Source organism: Agelaius tricolor, unplaced genomic scaffold (assembly GCF_023055355.1).
Source record: "Agelaius tricolor isolate 1412-34295 unplaced genomic scaffold, bAgeTri1.0.p SCAF_23, whole genome shotgun sequence".
Classification (NCBI taxonomy): domain Eukaryota; kingdom Metazoa; phylum Chordata; class Aves; order Passeriformes; family Icteridae; genus Agelaius; species Agelaius tricolor.
The window spans coordinates 5,797,575-5,818,296 of NW_027269283.1; the positions used below are offsets into that span (position 1 = coordinate 5,797,575).

General features: G+C 66.4%; 2 protein-coding genes across 4 annotated transcripts in view; both read right to left on the reverse strand.

Annotated features, from left to right (window-relative positions):
• The window catches only part of SLC12A5 (solute carrier family 12 member 5), a 31,400-nt gene extending 18,116 nt beyond the window's left edge, over positions 1-13,284 (reverse strand). Inside the window, exon 1 of one of the 3 annotated variants that reach the window (XM_071447023.1) lies at positions 13,135-13,284. In XM_071447023.1, the coding sequence (XP_071303124.1) occupies positions 13,135-13,168 (34 nt within the window). In that variant the 5' untranslated portion in view covers positions 13,169-13,284. Of the gene's footprint in view, positions 1-6,671; positions 7,006-13,134 lie in introns of those variants that run through there. The other 2 variants (XM_071447021.1, XM_071447022.1) reach the window with 2 other exon arrangements.
• A 785-nt stretch (positions 13,285-14,069) lies between these two features.
• MMP9 (matrix metallopeptidase 9) lies at positions 14,070-18,893 on the reverse strand. Its single transcript, XM_071447019.1, has 13 exons — positions 18,430-18,893; positions 17,988-18,226; positions 17,469-17,617; positions 17,133-17,261; positions 16,879-17,052; positions 16,630-16,803; positions 16,338-16,511; positions 16,046-16,201; positions 15,681-15,957; positions 15,420-15,559; positions 15,150-15,300; positions 14,931-15,034; positions 14,070-14,662 (listed from the first exon to the last, which is right to left on the reverse strand). Exons 1-13 carry the CDS (start codon positions 18,568-18,570, stop codon positions 14,553-14,555), a joined length of 2,118 nt encoding a protein of 705 aa, XP_071303120.1. The 5' UTR covers positions 18,571-18,893; the 3' UTR covers positions 14,070-14,552.
• Between the last annotated feature and the right edge of the window lie 1,829 nt (positions 18,894-20,722).

Consider the following 20,722-nt stretch of genomic DNA (forward strand, 5'->3'; position numbering starts at 1 on the left):
ACAGCTGCCCGGGGCTGCCAGCGGAGCTGCCAGGGCTGTGGGCACCATGCTCACACCCAGACCCAGCAGAGGCAGTGCCAGGCCGGCATGCCAGCCCCCAGCATCACCTCCCACAGCACACACACACAGGGGCTGCCATCCCCAGGAGGCTCCGCTGCCCCGCCCGGCCGTGCTGACACGCGGAGCCGGCGGAGCGCATCCACGCAGAGAGGCGAGCAGAGTGCATCGGGGGAGCCGCCGGCGGGAGGCACGGCTGCAATAACTCACGGCACGGGCTGCAATAACTCACGGCACCTGCGGGCGAGCGCGCTGGGACTGCCCTCGGCGCTGGGACTGCCCTCGGCGCTGGGACTGCGGGGCTGCTCAGCATTGGCGCACAGGGGATGGTCCCGGCACAGTGCCTGGGACTGGGGCCGCTGGCCAGGTGTCTGGTCCTCCTCCCAGACATGCACCACAGGGTGGGAGGTGACATCATTGAGGGCAGATGATGCCCGGGGCAGTGGAGCCACCCACAGCAGTGCCAGGCCCATAGAACTACCAGGACAGGGACCACAGGCACTCACTGCATTAATGACCTAGTGCAGAAGAAACCTGGAGTTGGCTTAATAGCGATGAAAACAGCTGAGCTGCAGAGCAGCAGAAATAAATCAAGCTGGAAATGGAGCAGCAGTAAGGATGGTACTGCCGGAGCAGCACAGCTCCAAGAGAAGGTCCAGAGCAGAGAGGGACCACGGCATGGGGGCCAGGAGCCAAAGGACACAGTCCTGAGCAGAGCAGCTGAGGAGGCACCCATGGCACAGGGAAACCTGGGCAGCCAGGCCAGTCCCCAGCCCTCAGTGGGGGGAGAGAGGCTCCCTGCCACACACCCATCCCAGCAGCACAGCCCTGCAGCCAGAGCAGTCACACTGCCATTGGCCACCGCACTGCCGGGCAGGTTGCCCACACGGGCAGGGTCACAGACCAGCTCCAGAGAACTGCCCCCTCCACCATCCTTCAGCATGGAGCCCATGAGCGCCCCGGGGCAGAGGGATGGTGCCCTAGCAGTGTAGTCACCCACTCACAGTGGCAGCCACAGGACAAACCCTGCGACCGTTTGGAGCATCCTGGTCCTCTGAAGACCGCCATTCTCCTGCCAGTTGACTCATATTCGGGATCCTGGAAGCCCGTGTGCAGCAGTGATTCACCATCTGCAATTCCCTGGCACACAGGGTGCTCCTGGCTGACCAGGAGGTGAAGCCTCAAATGCTACAGGTGACAGGGACCTGCGGGCTGGCCCCCAACTCCCACCATCCCTGGGCTCCCCCAGCACGGGGCAGCAGGGCAGCAGAGTCCCTAAGGGCACAGCCAAACACTGAGGCACAGCCTGCAGGCTCGTCCTGTGCAGGAGTGGCCATGGCAGTGCCACTGGGACACCCTGGCCCACAGGCTCCTCTCCAGAGTCCCCTTGGACACACATCCAGCACCCCAGGTTGCCCCACTGCCATGTGCTTCCCCTGTATCTCCCACAATGGGTCTCATCACAAACCTCATTTGCTCCTTGATCTGTGTTTGGTCTAAAGCCCCACTGAACCCTGCTGTCATTAGGTAACAGCAGTGGTGTGGGCTGGCAACCACCCACTTGCCACGGCTCTTGCCCACCTGCACCAGCTCTGGGGACCACACTGATGTGAAACATCCACCATGCTGACAGGACACCCTCCAGGCTGATGCTGTGGCCACCCCCAGTGAGGTGACAGAAGGGTGCGGGAGCAGGGGTGGCTCGAGCTCACCTCCCCCTTGGGGCTGGGTGGCACCGGGGGACACGGGCAGTTTGGCAGGGAGACGTGCTCGAAGCGTGGCAAGGCTCTGGGACCCCTCCGGGAGAACGGAGCCCGCGGGGGCCTCGCCTCACCGCCTGGTACCCAGCCGACGACATCACCGTGCAGGTTTCCATGGCAACGGCGAGCCACGGCCGCCTCGGCTCCCGCTCTTATGTAACGGCGCAGGCAGCCGGACGCTGGCCCCACATGGCACCCGCGCCCCGGCCCTCCGGCACCCGGGGGATGGAGCGGCCGCACCCCCGGCCCCAGCCCACCCCGACCCCCCGGGACTGCCCTGCTCGGCTCCACGCGACAGGCGCCAGCAGCACCCTGGGGTGCTCCAACCCCTAGCACCACAAACAGCACCCACAGCTGGCAGTCCCTCCACCCCCAGCTCTGCCCAGCGCTGCTCACGCCGGGGCCACGGCCCTTGCTGACACCACCCAGGCTGCCGGGGCTGGCCCGGGGGCAGGAGCCCCTCGCTCGCTGGGTGATGCTGCTGCGAGGAGCAGCACTGGGAGAGGCCCCGGGCTGGTGAGCATGAGGATGCAGCACGGCTCGGGGAGACTCTCAGTCTCCCACGTCGCTGCAGCCCCACAGGCTGGAAGGAGTTAAGCACAGGGCGCAGGGTCCCAGGTGACAAAGCGCTCCCGCTCCTGCTCCTGCTCCTGCCGGAGACCATTTTGCCGCAGCGGGGCTGGTGCAGCCTCTCCCCGGTAGCTGCCTCAGACCCGTGGTTTGAAGTCAGGGGCAGCCAGGGCAGGCAGGAGCAATGCCCCGTCCCTCACCTGCCACTGCCACTGCCAGCCCTGCCCGGCTGGCTCCCGCAAATGGGGTGCTGCCTCCCGGCCCTGGGGACACGTGGGACACTGCCAGCGCCAGCAACGCCCACAGGGCTGCCCCTGCCCCGCTCCGCCAGAGCAGCCGGGACAGAACAGCGCAGGGCCGGAGCGCTGGACCGGGCTAGCAGCCCCAAGGCCAGCAGCCGAGCCGGGAGAGACAGTGTGAGCAGAGCAGAGGCGAGCCGAGCCGTGCCAGGCTTCGATCCCGGCGCTCAGCCGCCCCCCTCCCCAGGGATCACTCAACACGAATCGGCCTTTTAATTTGCTGCGGCGGCTGGAAGGGCTGGCAGCGGGACCGCTGGCAGGAACCCGCAGCCCCGCCGTGGGCACCGCGCAGCCCCGCTCTCAGCAGGGCTTCCACCAACCTGTCTGCCCGGGGCAGCCCGGAGCAAACGCAGCAGCGCCAAAGGACCGTCACAGCACCCTCGGAGCCCCCCAAGGCAGGGCTCAGGCAGCAGCACCAACCACAATTTGATCTTCTAATGGCTTTTTACTTAGCCCTAAATTGGGTTGGGAAGCGTCATGTCCCTTATCCCAAATCCTCCCTAATCGCTTTACACGGCGCAGGGCACCGAGCACTGGCTGGGGTAGCCCCAGCAGCCACCCCCCACGGGCTAATTAACCACAGCTGCTGCCAAGGCTGCCACCCGACCACGGCCGGCCCGTGCCCTCCGCAGCATCCAGAGCACAGCGAGCCCCAGCAAGGGACATCGGGAACCGGGGCTGGGGCACTGCCGGGCGGTGCAGTGGGTGAGGGGGGCCGTGGCAGGAACAGCCCCGACCTCAGAGCCCTCCGCGCCTCCGTCTGCGCTCCTGCACGGGGCTGCTGACAGGTCCGGAATTCCCCCGCCCCGATCCCGCAGCCCCAGGGGCAGCAGCAGCAGCGCGATGGCTGCTCATGGCACTAGGGATGCCCTGGGGCTCCCCTGGAGGTACACAGGACACCTTGACTTCTGCCACAGGACACCTGGGCTCCCGGGGCTCTGCCTGCAGCAAGGGGCACCCCAGGGTGACCCCAGCAGGCCAGCGAGCACATGGGCGAGCACGTGGCCCTGGCTGATGTCCCCAGCTGCTGCCGTTTTGCAGGAGCTGCTGGCCAGGGAGGCCACGCTGCTGTTCTGTCACCTCCGGCTATCAAGGGGACTTGGCTGTACGCACACTGCCTGGCCCTGGGCTGCTGGCCTGGGGTGCCTAACGCAGGTGGGGATGGCCAAGGTATTCTTATGGCAGTGGCATCTCTGCGCCCACCCAGCTTCCTTCTACCCTGCACAGGAGTGTCTGACAGCTGCTCTGGGGAGGGCGACCCTTGCAAAGGATCCCACACAGCCCTTGCAGCACCCCTGAGGCAGAGACCACTGCTGATCAGAGCAGTGCTGGCTCGTGCTGGCAGCGTCACAGCAGAGCCACTCCAGCTGCAGCGTGTCAGGGGAGCAGGGCTGGGGGTCAGGGTGGGATGGTGGAGTAGGATGCTCCCCCCATGCCAGGGCTGCGTTTTCCCCCTCCAGCCAGCAAGCACACCCAGTGGCCTTTTGGGCTGGATTCCTTCACAGCCTGACCCAAATTGGACCAACTGCTACTTCAGACCTATCCTCTTCCTTCCTAAACCCAGGATTATCCTCCCTTTGATCAGCCGGCCCTGCAGCGCAGGATTTCCAGCACAGGCGTTTTGGCTGGCTGCATTTAAACAGCTTCCCAGATTCTCCGACAGTCCAAGCCCTGCCTTGGAAATGGCCGTGGACACAAGTTCCAGCAAAGCTCCTGGTGCTGGATCTGGGCTCCCCAGGCATCCCAGTGGCACCGGGCTGGGTGTCAGCATGGCACCCTGCAGTGGGGCTGCGGCTGACATCCCAACACCCCAACCAGAGCAGTGCAAGGTGCCAGCCCGGACACTGCAGGCAGCAGCCCTGCCTGCTCCCCACTCCCACCACCTTCCCAGAGGGTCCAGCCCTTGCTGGGTTGCTGGGCTGGAGCCCTTCCAGCCACTGTCATGCAGCTCACGCATGCTGTCCAGAGCATGACCCGAGTGGGGACACTGCTGACCTTTCTGACAAATAAGGCCTAAGTGGCACCCAGGGCTTCAGTGCTCGTGCTCGGCTTGGCAAGTTGCTGGACAGCCAGCACTGGAGCAGCCAGGACATGTGGAGGGGGCCCACCGGCAATCAACAGCTTTGCTACCCAACGGGTTTTCCATGGTCCCTGCAGACAGACCTCACGATGGGAGTTCAGCTGACCCTTGGCACGGGGGGACAACCCCCCCTCCACTGCAACCACCCTTGTCACAGGTGTGGGGAGCTCTGCTGAGCCCCTTCCTACAGACAATCCCTGCTCCCCCAGGTGCCCCAGGCCCCCGACTTCTCCAGCCCTTCACCCGCTGTCCCACAGGGCAGCATCTCGGCAGGCTCAGCTCCAGGGACAGTCTGCCTGGTCCATCTGTAGTGGCACCGTGTCCAGCCCTCCTGCCAGACCCCAGCATGGCTGCACCGCCTGCTGCCACGCCGCTGGCACTGCCACGATGGAAATCAGCGAGTGGGAGAGATCCTGGTACTGCAGAGGGCAAGGGGAGGGCAAGTGCCCAGCGAAGGGCACGGCTGGGGGCCAGTGCGACAACCCCAGACTGGCAAGGTGCCCCCAAAAGTCTCCTGCCGGCCCTGACCTTGAGCGGAGCCGCAAATAAACAAGCAAATAAACAGACTGGGGTCGGCAGAGCAGAGGAATCCACAGAACCTGTCTGTGGCTGTGCCCAGAGCCCCACTGTGGGCAGCCGGGACCCCCACAACCACTGCCACAGCCAGCCATGTGCTGCCGGCTGGGGCTTTGGCAGACCCCACCAGGGGACCTGGAGAGGAGACTTGGAGGTGTCTGGGAGGCTCAGAGGAGCAGTGCAAGTCCTCCTGCGCCCACACTGCATCCCCCTGGCTGCAGCTCACCCCTGCGCCCGGCAGGAACACCCACAAGAACGGGGCCTGTGCCGCCTGGTGCTGGACGCGGCCCCGTGAGGAACGGGGACCCTCACACAGCTCGGTAGTGCCGGGAGGGGCTGAGGCCAAAGCGGCAGCAGCGACGGGGCTGCTGCGGGGCCGAGCGGCCCCTCGCCGGCGGAGGACAGCGGCCCTGCGCCAGGGCTGCAGCGGGACGGGGTACAGCGCGGCGCGCCACGGACTGCACCGGACCGGACCGGCTCGGCACGACAGGGCTCACTTTGGCTCAGCTGGGCTCGCTTCGGCTCGGCCCCGGGACGAACGGCTCCTGTGGCCGCGGAGCGGGGCCCGGGCGGCCACTTCAGCACCGCGGACAGCGGCGGCGGCCCCGGGGGGGGGGGCGGGGAGTGGGGGGCGGGAGCGGAGAAGGGAGCGGGGGGCGGCTGCCCGGGATGGGGAGGCGGCTGCCGGAGATGGGGGGCGGCAGAGGAGAGGAATGGGGGGGAGGGCAGCGGGGGTGAGAGAGGCGATATGGAGAGATGGGGGGGCGGCAGCCGGAGGTGGGGGGCGGCAGCAGGGAGGGCTGGGGGGGCTGCAGCGGAGATGCGGGATGCAGGGGTGGGGGCCGGCAGTTAGGTGCGGGGACCCTTGCGGGGATCCCGGGCGGGCGGGAGCGGGACCGGTGCGGCGACTGGCGGGGTCTGTCCGGGAAGCGGCGGGGCCAGCCCCGCAGGGTCGCTCGGAGCGCAGCAAGCAGCCCCCGCCCGGGAGGAGGCTCCTCGGTGAGCCCCGCACCGCTCGGCCGCACCGCCGCTTCCCGGGGCTGCCGCAGCGGCGGGAGTGCGGCCGGGGCTGCGCGGAGGCGCCGGGAGCGGGAGCATCCCCGCACCGCCCGCCGCAGCCCCGCGGGGCCGCCGGCCGAGAGCCGCCGTCGCGGCCGGTGTCGGTGCCGGTGCCTCCCGTTCGCCCCGCGGCACGGCACCCTCAGCCCCCGCTGCCCCCGGCTCCGCGCCGCTCCTGCCCCGCGCCGGCGCCGGCCCCCGGCCCGGCGGGGGCGGCCGCCCCGGGCCGTGCCGCTGTCCCGCTCGTCGGTGCCGATGCCGGTGCCTCACCTTGGCTGGCGCCGCCGTCGCCGTCCTCGCAGTCGGTCAGGTTGTTCAGCATGGCGCCGGTGCCGCGGCCGCTCGCTGCCGCCGGAGCTGGAGCTCTCGCTCCGCAGCAGCCGCGTCCCCGCGCCGCCCCCCGCGCCGGTGGGAGGGGGCTGCAGTGCGGAGGCGCCCGGGCTCACGGCTCACGGCTGCTGCCGGCGGAGCCCAGCCCGGCCGCCCGCTTCATCACGTATGCGGGAGGCATTGCCCCCGCCGCGGCGGGGAGGGGGGGGCGCGGCGGCGCGGGGGGGCACAAAGACGAGCGAGCGGAGCGGGGCCGCCTCCCGGCTGCGCCAGGCGTGGGGGGGAACTAGGGCAGCGCTGCGGGCCCGGCTGGTGCGGGCGGGACGGGACGGGACGGCCCCGCAACTGCACCGACCCCGCACCCGCCCCGGCCCCGAACCCCGCCTCCAGCCCCCGCACTCCGCACCGGCCCTCGCAGCGGCCCCGCATCCGCCGCCAGCTCCCGCACCCCACACCAGCTCCCGCACCGGACCCCGGCGCAGCCTCGGGACCTGGAACATTCTCGGGGTGCACAGAGGGGCAGAGCCTCTGCCCGCGGGACCCACACATCAGAGGCGGCTGAGGCCCGGGATCACGGCAGCCCCTGCCCCGCGACGGGCGGCTAGCGGGTGGGGGCGGCTCCCGGTTGGGCAGCACCACGTCATGCAGGGGACCCCTCTGCGGGCATCAGGGCCTTGGTCGTGGGTGGAGACCCCTGCCCCAGCAACAGGACGACCCAGGGCACCCGAGGAAGGGGGGGACGTCCAGACCACCCCATAGTGGGGCTGGCGGGACAACAGAGGTGATTGACCCTGCTGTGCCCAGCTGACCTGAAGCGCAGGGAAAGCTGCCTGCAGAGGGGAACAGGCTTGATGTCACCTCCCCTGGTGACCAGGGGGCTGAGATCGCACCCATAGCAACCTCCTCAGACTTGGAGAAGGGTTGCAATGGGGCCAGAATCCTCAGGCCCTGTGCCATCTACCGAGGCCCCAGCTCTTGCAGCTGTCACCCACAGGGCCAGGGGCACAGGCCACTCTCAAGGTGGGGTTGTAGAGGGACCCTGCAAGGCTGCCTGAAGCCCCCTGTTCTCTCATGCATCTTATCGGGAGGATCCCCCAACCGGAGCTGGCTGCAGCTCCCAGCATCTCCTCCAGCACAGGCTGAGATCATGACAGCCCGCTGGCCTCCGTTACTTCTTGACGGCTGTAATTAATTGTTTACTTTCTCCTGGTGCGGAGCCAGCTGCTCTGCAGCGCGGGTGCTCCCCGGCCTGACCTCGCGGCCAGGAGAGAGGCTCAGACCCCTCACCCCAGCCCGGCAGGCAGCACTGATCCCTGCTGCCAGGACCCAGCACCTGGCATCCCCAGGGAGCTGCAGCAGCACAGCCCCAGCTCCATGGCCAGTGGCACAGGAGGGCTGCAGGGAGGATGGGCAGTTCAGGGTGGGCAACTCAGGGTGGGCACTCCCCGCCCAGGGCTCTGTGTGACAGTCACCACATGGGGCTGACCCTGTCCAGCTGCAGTAGCACCAACCCCTCACACCTGCACCCCTCAGCCCTGAGCAGTAGCCAGCGCTGGAGCAAGGGCTGGCCCACTCCCAAGGGCTGGGACTGGAAGGAAGGGGCTGCAGACAGGATGTAGTGGACAAAACCACCGTCCCATGCTGGCCTGGGGGGTCAGAGGGCACCCCCAACACCCCAAGAGGGCTCTGGCTGGCCAGAAGGGCAGCAGGCCAGGCTCCAGCCAGCCATGGTGAGTGCCAAGCCCCACAGGGTGATTTTTTGCAGGAGGACACAGCGCGTGGGCTCGGCACAAGAGGGATTTTCCTACTAAAACAGATGCGGGGGAGGGAGCACGTGAAAGACCACTAATCCCCTAATCCCTGGATTATGGCTCCATTTCAGGGGCTGGGATTTGACGGCAGCACAGGGGGCTACGCTATCAAGACTGCATTGGCTTATCCTGTGTGCAGGGTCCCACCAGCATGTGGGGGCAACTGAGAGTGTCTCTGAGGCAGAGGAGACTGAGGGGGCTTGATCCCCCAGCAGAGCACTGGCATTAACCCTGGCCAAAACGCCCCTGACTGGGGTATGTGGTGTAATGTGTCGAAAAGAGAGAGGTCTGGCACGGTTTGGGCATCATCCATGCCCTTGCATTGCTTGCAGTTGTGATGCAGGCAGTATGAGGGCATGGGGAAAGAGGAAGACTGACACTTTTCCCTGGCCATGGAGTGGGGGATCAGCTGCAAGTGGCCCCTGAGTTGGAGTAGCAGGCAGGATGCTGGCACCAGGCCAGGCAGAGCATCAGTGCCCCACTTAACTGCAAGAGGCTGCCCAGGAATGACGATGGAGAGCGGCCAAGCCAAGAATCATCCCTGCAAAGGGTCCTGTACCCCTGCAGAGACTCCTGAGAATGTCCCAGACCCCTCTGCACAGAGCCTGGGTAGGGGGAACTGTTCTCAGAGACATTCCCAGGGCAGGAATCCTGGCTGCTGGCCCTTGCCTGTCCTATTACCAGCAGCGGTCAAACCTCCCAGGAGCGAGACACGTGCTGGAGTCACTGGGAAACCTCCTGAGGGCAGGGAGCGGGCAGCCTGGCAGTGTGCCACACGGGCAGGGAGGGCGGCTGTGCTCTGGAGATGCTGGTCAGCACATTGCACTGCCTGCTGTGATCCCTGGGCACTGTCAACAGCCTGCCCGTCCACATCCCACCAGGATGGGACACCCCACACTGAGGGCTTGAGGCACAAGGACAAGCAGCTCCCAGGGAAAAGATGAGCTGGGGCAGGAGAGACCCCAAGACAATGGAGGTGCAGCAGGGCAGAAGGGCAGTGATGCCAGCCAAATATTGTAGCAGCGGGTTGGCATCACAATGTGCCCTCACCACGCTGTCCTGAAAGCCCCAGGAGCCCAGAGGCAACACATCCTGCAACACCTTGGCAGGATGGAGTGCTCCTGTTCATCTCCATCCAGACATGTCAGGGCCCTGCCACCAGCACGGGGCAAAAGCAGAGCCCAGAGCTGGCACCAGCTGGGATTTGACAGCAGCTGCAGCAGCAGGACAGGACAGGGAGGGGGGTGCAGTGTCCCATGGGGCTGGGTGGGGAGCCACGGGAGGCACTGCAGCTGCCTGAGGCTGAGAGCAAAGGGCAGCAGTGGGGCAGGGCTGGCAGAGGCCATGGGGCAGGGCTGGCAGAGGCCATGGGGCAGGGCTGAGAGCTCCTGCGTCACGCGAGCCCAGCGCAGCGTGCAGCTGGCGCAGCGTCCCCAGCTGCCCTTGCCCAGATGTCTTGCCAGCAGCAGGGCCACAGCAGTGGGCGGCCGGGCAGCCTGGCACAGGGATCAGCAGCAGCAGCAGCCTCCTCCCACCAGGCCCTGCAGCTGAGGAGCCCCCAGGCAGCCCTGTGCCAGTTGCAGTACCCTGGGGATTGCAGGCAACCACTGCTGAGCCAGGGCCAGAGGGCCCAGCGATGGCTGAGGAGCAGCTGCATGGCCACTTGCCAGCTGCTGCCAGAAGGGTTTGGGTGCAGGATCAGCTGATGAGGCACTGAAGTGTCCTGTGCCCCACACGGCACCCCTCACTCAGCCCCACAGCCTGTGCAAGGAGGCCACTCTTGACACCCCACTGAATCACCTGTGGTGTGTTCAGTGGCATGGAGACTCCTTGGGAAGGCTATTGATGGGGCTTCGGCTGCTCCAGCCCCCTGGCAGCATCCCATCCCCCTGTATCATCAGCCTTTACCTGCTGCACACCCTCGGCTCATCTAATGATACCCCAAGGGCACCCAGTCTGCCACAAACCTGACCTGAGTGTCTGCGAGGGGGCTGGAGGAGATGGGAGGGCTGGGGGAGCCTCCTTAGTGGCCTCTGTCGCTCATTTGTACCCCTCTGTGCACGGTGCCCCAAGTGTCCCTGTCCCCTCCCTTGTGTCCTGGCCCCTCGGCAGGGCCCCTGCAGGGGTGCTGCCAGGGCTGCTGGGGTCCCTGCTCTCCCTCAGGGCCTCACCTCCCACCTGGGGCCAGCCTCACACAGCTGCCCCACAGAGCCTTGTCCATGGCTCATGGCCCGCAGCCCTGTGACCCCAGAGCCCCCAGGGGGGCCGAGAGAGCTGCTGAACCCCCTCAGCACCGAGAGCCACGGCAAGGGTGACACCGGGACCGGTTTCCATGGCAACGAGAGGCTCCTTAACTGCTTGGTTGCCATGGCTACTGCCGCCGAGCCCGACCGCTCGGGACACGGAGGGGCTGCGCGGTGCGGATGCTCCGGTGCCCTCTCGGGCCAGGGCGGCTGCCCCACGGGCAGCGCAGCGGGCACCGGGGCTGCCGCCCCCCGTGCAGCCCGCGGGGGAGCCCCGGCCCCACGGTGGGTCCCGGGTGGAGCACATCGATCCCCGGTGCCGCGGGGTCCGGGCCGCGCTGCGCTCCTGGCGGGACCGGGTCCCCGCGGGACGGCGGCACCGGCGAGTCCCGGGGGCGGGGCGGGGCCGCGGGGGCGGGGCCGGGCGGGGCACGCCCCCACCGGAGCCGTCCCGTCCCGTTATCGCCCCCTGGCGGCGCCGCGCAGCCCGGTCCGCCCCCGCCGCCGCCCGCACGGACCCCGCCAAGACCCCGCGCAGCCCCGTCCGCCCCCGCCGCCGCCCGCACGGATCCCATTTCCCGGGCCAAGCCCTGGATCGGGCCGTGCTCCTGCAGGCACCTGCCCCCGGCCCCGAGGCCCCGCCGCGGCGCCCTGTCCGTACCCTGCCCCGCCCGGCACCGGGCGGTCCCGTTCCGCTGCCTCCCCTGCCCCGGCGGCTGAGATCCCTCCTCAGCACCACCCGCCCGGGGCCGCTCCCGGGCAGGGCCTTCCCAAAGGGCGGCCTCGGGAGCCACAAGGCGCCCTGAGCACGGCGCCAGCTCACGGACCAGCAGGGGCCCTCCAGCCGGCCGGGGGTCCCTGCACCACCCCGGCACTGGCAGCACCGCCGGCTGCAGCCTTCGCTCCCGCACCGCCCCGAGGTCCCCGGGATCTCCGTCACTCTGTCCCCCATGCGTGACACTGACATGGGTTCAGATAACACCGAGCGTTTGCCCAGGGCCGAGTCCCTCCCGGACCACTGCTGTCCAGAGCTCCTGCCTGCCATCTGCAGCTCCTGCCAGTCCTGCAACCCCACGCACCCCCTCCCATCCATCCCCCCGAGAGGCAGCATCCATGGTCCCAGCACTGTGGAGAAATGTGGGATGTGAGGAATCCCTGAACGCTGCCAAGCCCTAAGTAGCCACCCTGCCGCGGCCCTGACCACCCCACAAAACAGGACACCTCCAGCAGGACCAGCCACTGGCTGTCCTCTGGGAGGGCACAAGGTCACAGCTCAGCCAGAAGGATGTGTCCCTTGGTTCCACCACGGCCACTCGGCATGCCCACCCCAGCTCCCTGCAGCCCCGCACCAGCAGACTGGCTGCCAAACTGAGGAGCTGTTCCTGGAGGGCCCCAGAATTCAGCCCTGGCTCATCATGGTCCGCTCCGCCCCAACACAGCCCACAGGCCAGGCCCAGCTGGCCCGGCTGCCATAAAGTGACAAGTGGCCCTGCATCCCCTGGCCAGCGGACGCAGCCCTACATCACCCACGACAGTGTGATCCTGTACAGGGCCCCAAAGGCCAGAGCTCCCTGACAGAGGCACAGCCCAGCCCGGGGGCCGTGGTGTCCGTCCGGCTGCTCGCGCCTCCCACCCGTGCCCTTCGCCGAGGGTGCAAGGTCACAGCTCCGGCAGCACAGCTCCGGTGCTGCTGTCGGCCGGTTTTCTGGGATCGATACGGCTCCGGTGACAGCAGAGCCCCACCGCCACGTCCCCTGGGCGCCACGAGGCGATGGCTGCCGGCTCCAGTGCCTGTGCCCATGGCAGCCCGGTGGGCACTGCTGCATCTGAGGGGCTGGCCACAGCTTGCCCTCTCCCGGCTGGGCAGCAGGCACCCTCCACCATGACTCTCTGGGGAGCAATATGTGACCCCGCACCCACAGCCGACCCACAGCCGTAATCCCGCTCCATCCCGCTGCCGGTCCGGCAGCAGCAGGGCCTCGCTCCAGCGGCCCCCGCTACGGGGACGAAACAGGGGAGCTCCCTGAGGAGCGGAGGTGGCCGCGGGGAAGAGTCTGAGACGAGGGGTTCTGCCCGGGAGGGCGGCTGAGCCCCACTCCCTGCTCTGCACCTCCCATCTCCCGGATCCCGCAGCTCCGAGCCATCCCTACTCCGGGGATCTGCACTGCCTCCGAGGGGCCAGACCGACCGCAGCTCCGCACCCCCCATGGTGTCCCGACGGCCCGGCCCTCCCCGCGGACCCTCCTCGCGGAGCCTCCCCGCGGAGCCTGTCCTGCCCCGCGGATCCTCGTCGCGGACCGTGTCCCGCCTCCGGAGCCTCCCCGGGTCCCCCTTGCCCCCGGCGCTCACCCCCGCCGCCGGTGACGGTGAACCGCCCGCTCATGGCCCCGTCGTCGCCACAAGTGGCTCCGGCCCCGGCGGTGGCTGAGCGCGGCCCCGCCGGGCGCTGACCGGGGTCCTAGTGCCCGCGGCACCGCCCGCCGCGCCGCCCCCGCGGCCGCAGGGCTGGCTCCAGTCCGAGCGGATCGGCTCGGCCCCGCTCCGCTGGGCTCGGCTCGGCCCCGTCCGGCCCGGCTCGACTCGACTCGACGGGACCGGACCGCTCCGCCACGCCCGGTCGGTCCCACGGCCGCCGCCGAACTGGGGGTGCTGGGACCGTGCCCCAACGGGACGGGAGGGGGCCGTGCTCTGCCCCCGCCCTGTCCGGAGCCACGGCCGCTAATTACAGCTAATTACAGCCCCGGAGTTGCGGCTGCCCCACCCTGCCCGGACCCGGGCACCCTCGGACACGATCCCGGCCCTGGCCCTGCCGCCGCGCTCTGCGGCCACGCAGGGACAAACCGGGGCCGGGGGAATCTACGGGGCCAGCCCGCGGCGGGGTCTCAGCTGCACTGGGGACTTCGGTCACACGCTGAGTGCCGGCCACACGCGGCGACAACCGCCCGCTCCTCATCTCGGTGCAAAGGTGGAGCGCAGGGGAGGGCAGTGGGTGGAGGATTATGCGGATCCAGGGCTTGGGAGGTCCGGCCAGTCGGGGCGGGGGTGCCGCCCCTGGCGTAGCGCTGGTGGTGGACAATGTTGGGACCGAGGGACATCACTCCCCGTTGGACCCAGTGTCCCTGCGGGATCCAGAGTCCTTAGCTAAGGGGGATTTGGTGACGGTCCCCCCACAGAGCCCCCATGCCCACTGGTGCTGGCACCCCCGGGGCTGGGGGAGGATGATGCTCCCAGCACATGGGAGTTCTCCAAATCACAGTCCCGACAGCTGATAGAGCACTCGAGGCTGTGTCCAAAGAATTGTCTTTATTACAAATGGGCAGGCAGTTGGCAGAGGGGGTGGTTGGCAGAGTGGGCAGTGGGCAGGAGTAGGCAAAACCCTGTCCCTCACCCTGGTGTGACCTCAGGCGCCAGCTCCCAGTGGGGCTCAGCCTGATCTGGCATCGCTGGCTCAGGAAAAAGACAAATTTGTCTCGAATCCATGTGCGGTTTGCACCAGACAAACGCCTCTGTGCAGTGGAGCTGGCACTGGCAGGAGTGGCACAATGCCAGCTGTGGCAAGAGTCCTTCTCCCCAGCTGGGGCTCTCCAGGCTGGGCAGCTCCCAGGAGGTGAGGACCCCCTGCCCCTTTCTTCCAGGAAGATGGTGATCTCATCTGGGGCTACCCACAGCCATAAGGCTCCCAGGGGTCAGCCCATGAGACAGGAGCCTGCAGGTTGGGAGCAGTGGGCAGGGAGCAGCACTGGCAGAGCTGGTGGCTGGTCAGGCCTTCAGTTCTGGGGACACTGCAGGATGTCATACTTGACGTAGCCCACCCTGTCCACCTGGTAGCGCGGCGTCATCCTCCAGTAGAAGCTGCCCCGGCAGAAGTGGTACTTGCCTGGGCAAGGAGGGGAATGGAGGGTCAGCAGGAGTTTGGCCATACAAAGATCCATCCTGGTGGCTGCCCAAGCAGCACAAGCACATCTTGCACCTTGCTGGCACCCTGCCAGCTCCAGCACAAGGACCCACCAGGCTGATGGCATGCCCTGTCCCAGAACCATTCCCCACACACCTGAGCATCCCAAGCAGGAACCAGAGCAATGCCATGAGAGGCTCAGGCAGCCCAGGCCTGAACACACAGCACCCACCTGCCAGGTCCCACTCACCTTGGTAGAGGAACACATTGCGTGCATCCAGGGGGACGCCAGTGAAGACATCGTCGGTGGCACGGGGGTAGCCCTTGTCCACCCTCTGAACCTTCACATCCAGCCTGTGGGAGAGCAGAGCCGCGCTCAGGGCTGCTGGGAACCCCGCTCCCAGCCCCTGGCCAGGGCTCAGGCAGGCGCTGCTGCTCTCCAGCCCTGCTGCTCTCCAGCCCCGCTCACCTCCAGTAGCTCTCCCCGCTGAAGAGCAGCACTTTGCCGCGGCCCCGCTGCAGGGCCCCCGAGAGGCGGCCGGCTTCCTTCCCTATACCCAACTTCTCGATCCCCCGGGGGCCCAGCGCACTCTTCCCAGAAAACACCCAGAACTGCCGACCTGCAGTGGGAGATAGTGGGGATAGGGGGGGTGTCAGACAGCCCTGAGAGCTCCCAGCCTTCTCCAGGCTCCTCCCACTGCCCGTGGGGCTGGGCGAGGGCAGTGGGGGCAGAGCTCACCAGCAAAGAAGAAGACCCTCTTGGTGAGCAAATCCTGGAAAACAGCATCGATGGTATTTGGGAGGCCAGGCCAGGTATCAGCAACAGAGAAGGCACCCTGGATGCCCGATTTCCAGAAGGATGAGTAGGTCCAGTATTTCCTGGTGGGGAAGATGAGCCGTCCTGATCACCTCAGTCTGCCACAGCCCATGTCCCCCATATCCCTGTGTTCCCCCACATCCCACCTCACCAGGGCAGGAGGTGCCAGATGCTGCCACTCACCCATCCTTGAAGAAGTACAGCTCCCCATTGATCTCTGTGATAGCATCAAAGTTCCTCTCCATGCAGGCATCCCGGCTGGGGTCCACAGGAATGGGTCCAACTGTGGGCTCTGGTGTCGTCTCCTCCTCTTCCTCAGTGGTGGAGGTGCTGCCAGCCTCTGTGGGCATGGGCTGGATCTCCTCTGTGGGCATGGGCTGGGGCTCCTCCGTGGGCAGGGGCTGGGGCTCCTCAGTGGGAGCAGGTGCAGGTGGAGTGGGCTTAGGGCCAGAGCCACGACCTGAGTGAATACAGGGGAGGGCATGAGGCTGGGATCAGCTTGGTGCTGCAGGACACCCAATGCACCCAGCTGCAGTGCAGCTGCTCACCATAGAGGTACTGGATGCCCTGGACATCATCGGGGTGCAGCTGGAAGTCCTGGATGTAACTGTACATGGGGTACATCAGGGCCTCACGCACACTGGAGTGGTCCAGACCCAGTGAGTGTCCAAACTCATGGGCAGCCACCAGGAAGATGCTGTAACCTGGGAGAAAGCACTGGCCTAAGTGCCTGGTGGGCCACAACAGGGCAGGACACACCATCCAGAGACTGTGGTCCCCACAAGGAGTGTGACAATATGGCATGGATCTGGGAGGCACAAAGGGGAGCACAGGCAGTACCTCTGTCAGGGCAGAAGCCCCACTTCTTGTCGGTGTCATAGTTGCTGGTGGTGGCACACCAGAGCTTGCCATCCTGCCGGCCCTGGCTGGTGCAGGCACTGTAGGACTGTCCCAGGAAGGTGAAGGGGAAGACACACGGGTCCCCCTGGGAGTTGCCGCCGATCACAGCCGTGTCTGCAGCAAAGTGTCAGTGAGGCTGTCCCTGGCCCCTGGCTGCAGTGGCCAGAAGCCGGGACAACGCTGAGATCCCTCATGTGCCCCCTCCCCTGCGTTCCCCCCTCCCTGCTGGCACCTCGGTTGGGGCAGAAGCCGTATTTCTTGTCCTGGTCGAAGCTGGAGGTGGTGGCGCACCAGCGGTAGCCGTCGGAGCGCCCGTCTGTGGTACAGGCATCGTAGGAGGTGCCCTCGAAGATGAAGGGGAAGACGCAGGGGGCTCCATCGCTGTTGCCACCATTGGTGTAGAGGACTGTGGGGTGAGGGAGAGTGAGGAGGGCCCCAGGCACCGCGGGGCTGGGCAGGGATTATGGTTACCACTACTCACGCTCGCTGGGGCAGAAGCCGTATTTCTTATCCCGGTCGTAGTTGGGGGTGGTGGCACACCAGGGCAGCCCATCCTTGCGCCCCTCCGTGGTGCAGCGGGAGTAGGAGTGGCCCTCGAAGATGAAGGGGAAGTGGCATTCAGCTCCATTGGCATTCCCGTGGCGGGTCTTCACCACTGCTCAGAGAGGGGCGGCTCAATGCTGGGGCTGGGGTTGGCACCATCAGACCCCCCAGCCCACCGCACCCTGTCCTTACCTAAGCCAGTTCCCAGTGTCCAGAACTCATCGTCATCAAAGTGGGCATCGCCCTGGATGCCCTGGCCTGGGGGAAAGGCATGGGCCAGGAGCCCATCCTTGCCGTCGAAGGGGTATCCATCCCCATGCTCTGCAGGGAAAAGCACCCTCAGCTGGACCTGCCAGAGGAGCCCTCACATCCCCAGCACGCACACAGACACCCAAGCCCTGCGCACCTCCTGCACGTGTGGGGGCAGGGGGCCTCTGGGCACAGCCCAAGGAGACACGGGGTAAGGATCTCACAGGCAGCATGCGTCACCAGGCCCCTCCTCATCCCTGCCTGCCCAAAGGACATCACCTTGGCTGCCAAACATGATCATGATGTCTGCCTCGCCACTGTATATCTGGGTGAAGGTGAGAGGGGTCACATCGCTCCACACTTGGAACGCCCGTTTGAAGGCATCGTCGATCACGGCACGGTCCAGGTCAGGGGAGTAGTTCATTACCCTGCCAGAGAGGCAGAGGGTCAGTGCTGCCAGCTCCCCTCCTCATCCAGGGAGGCAGAGGATCAGTGCTGCCAACTCCCCTCCTCATGCAGGAGTGACCCTGTTCTGGGAAGGAGCAGACCCTCCAGAGGAGATAGCAGTCACCACCCTTGACCTCACCCAGGGCTCAGGTGCCCCTTCTGGGCATCGGGGAGCAGATGCTGCTGCCATCCCAGCTTGGCCCTGGCAGCACTGGGACCCAGCTGTACAGGCAGCAGCAAGCCCAGAGAAGGGCTGAGCAGAGGCTGTCAGCCTCCTGGTCCCTCAGGCTTTCCATTCTCCTGGGACCATCACCGTGGGGACACAAGGGTTCATCTCCAGAGCAGACTCACCGGTAAGTCAGGTCCATGTGGTCCCACTTGAGGTCCCCCTCAAAGGTAAGGAAGGTTCCTATGTCAGGGACGCCGCAGCGGGGGGCTCGCATGGCCTCCAGTGTGGCAGCATCCAGCTCTCCCGTCTCCTCCAGGCCCAGCTGCTTCTGCATCTTGAGCAGTGCCTTGCCCAGGGACACGTGCCTGCCACCAATCTTAGCCTCTGCTTCCGTGGTGTAGCCGAACCTCTGCAGGTAGCGCTGTGGAGGGAAGGCAGCCAGAGGGGTGAGCGAGGCAGGAGGGGGCTCCAGCAGCCCCGGGCTCCCATCCCAGCCTGGGTGCCTCCCTGAGTGCAAGGAGAACGGCAGCTCTCAAGCTGTGCCTGTAGCCCTCACTGTCAGCCTGGGTGCTCCCTTGGGGACCTGGGTGCCAGGAGGGCACCACGGGGCCGTGCTCCCCTCACCTCTGCCAGCTGTAGATCCGGCAGGGTGCTGATCAGGTCCCCCGGGAAGGTGACAACCGCCTGCGGCTTGCCCTGGAGAGGGGCTGCATAGCAGGAGACGGCCAGCAGCCCGGCGACAAGCGGGGCCAGGAGCAGTGCCATGGCTCGGCGCTGACAGGAGGGATGTGGCAGTGCTGGTCCCCGCTGTCTGCTCTGGGTGCCGCCGGGCTACCCGCTCCTATTTATGGGGTGGGAGGGCAGTGAGTCACCCTCAGACCCCTCAGCGCCGACTCACGCTCCCTTCTCCCTTCCCACGGTGACGAAACGCACACTCCATCTCTGCCTTAACTGTTTCATCACCTTGTTTACTAAACACGCTGCGTTCCGAGGACAGGAAGGACAGCAGCTGGGCAGCCGCACCGGGCCACAGCACAGCACTGAACGGCCACCCTGGGGCTGCCCTGCACAGGCACTGCCCTGCTCCCTGCTGGCCCCAAGACCGTGGTAGCTGTGGGGACAGCAGGGCATCACTGGAGGCAGCCAGGTGCTCAGGATCCTGTAGCTGTGTCATCACCCTGGCTGACACTGAGCTCGGCTGGCCAAGGGCTGATGGTGCTGGACCCAGACCCACGAGGACGTGGGTGGGCATGGGGGCAGATGGCAGTGGAACCCTCACCTGAGCCCCAGCATCTGGATCCCACCTGCCTGGGATTTGGGAGCTTGCACTCTCACCAGGACTCTACATCCTTCCCCACCACAGCTGCACCCAGTGGGTCAGAGTGTTTCCAGCCTTGGAGATTCCCATGGCTCCTCACCCCAAGCCCAAATGCCAGCAGCTGAATGGCAGAGCCTCCTGGTACCAGAGGCAGTGCCTGCCCAGGAGCAGCTCTGGACATGGGAATGCTCCACCTGGGGCCCTGGGACATTAGGGGTGCCCTATCCTTGCTGCCCTGCTCTGCAGGGTGCTGCTGACTCAGGTTCCCACCCAGCTCAGCACAGACCTTGCCATGGGATGGTGTTTTCCTGCTTCTCCCAAAGTGCCGACGCTTGTGGGAACGAGAGCAGTGAAGGGGAAAGCAAACAGGGATGAGGAGCGAGGAGAAAACAGATGGCAGAGGAGAAGGCGCAGCGTCAGCGGGGGGGAGGGAGCACTGGTGCAGCCCAGCGAGGCTGCTGAGACACAGGTCCCAGACCAGATCCCCTGCCCCAGCCCTGACAAACCCCATGAGCCCCAGAAAGCTCAGCTGGCTTCATCAGGAGGATCCTCCTGTTCACCCCATTGCTGTTAGTGCCTGTCTTCCCAGCTCCCAACAGTGCCAGACTGGGGCTCAGCAGCTGCTCCCTCCCAGTATCCCCCCAGCTCTGGCTGAGCCAAACCAGCAGCTCCTGGCCCAGCCAAAGGACGAGCAGCTGGCACCCAGCACAGCTGGGGACAGTGAGAGGTCAGGGCTCTGCTCCTTGTGCCCTTGGAGAGGAACCGCCATGCCCAAGTGAGGGCTCATCCCTGGGGCAGCATCACCTGCCAGATGCCCTGTGCTGGTGGGATGCATCCACAGCTGGCTGGGCACAGGAAACTCACTGGCAGTGTGGGCTAAGCTGGGAGGAAGCAATGGTGAGAAATCAGGGGGTTGCCTCACTCCCCCACCACAGCCCTACAAGAGCAGCCCCCATTCCCTGGCACAGGAAATTGCTTCACAAGCAGCCGCCGTCCTGCACCCGGTGTGACAAACACATCCAGCCAAGCATTCTCTCACGGTGGGACATAGCCCAGGGGCCCTGCAGCCAGGTCACCCTACAGTCCCCTCCCACAGGGTCCAGCCTGCCCCCCTTGTCCCTGTGGTGGCCCAGCAGGCAGGAGGCAGTGGCTCTCTGTGCTCCCTGCCTGGCTGGCAGCCGAGGTGAGGAGGGTCTCTGCCAAGAGAGCCCATTGAAGCTGGTGGCTCCTGAGGCATTTGGGGAGCAGGCACTGCTCCACATCCTCCACTCTCCAGCCTCCCAGAGCACAAAGCTGTTGTGGGAGCTGGGTGCTAAATAACCTGCAGGGCATCCCCAACAAGGAGACTTCTGACTCCAGCTCTGGGATATAGTCAGAAATTCAGATCCAGCTCTGGTCTCCCTGGCACTGTGGCAGATCCCTTGGCCTTCCCCGTGCTATTCCCATCCTTCGTTTCCACCACATGCAGAAGCTGTGGCTCCAACAGCCTGGGCACTCTGCCAGGGCACACCATGGCATCGTGCTGCCTGTGGCACCCTGAGGGCCGAGCCACAGCCCAGCAGCACACAGTAGCACTCACTGGTAGAAACAGGGCTGAGA

Coding starts and splice junctions, on each gene's coding strand:
- MMP9 (XM_071447019.1), bottom strand. CDS start 18,570: ATGGCACTGCTCCTGGCCCCGCTTGTCGCCGGGCTGCTGGCCGTCTCC. Junction 18,227..18,429: donor CGGATCTACAGCTGGCAGAG/GTGAGGGGAGCA, acceptor TTCCCTCCACAG/CGCTACCTGCAGAGGTTCGG. Junction 16,804..16,878: donor CGGCTTCTGCCCCAGCGAGC/GTGAGTAGTGGT, acceptor CTCACCCCACAG/TCCTCTACACCAATGGTGGC.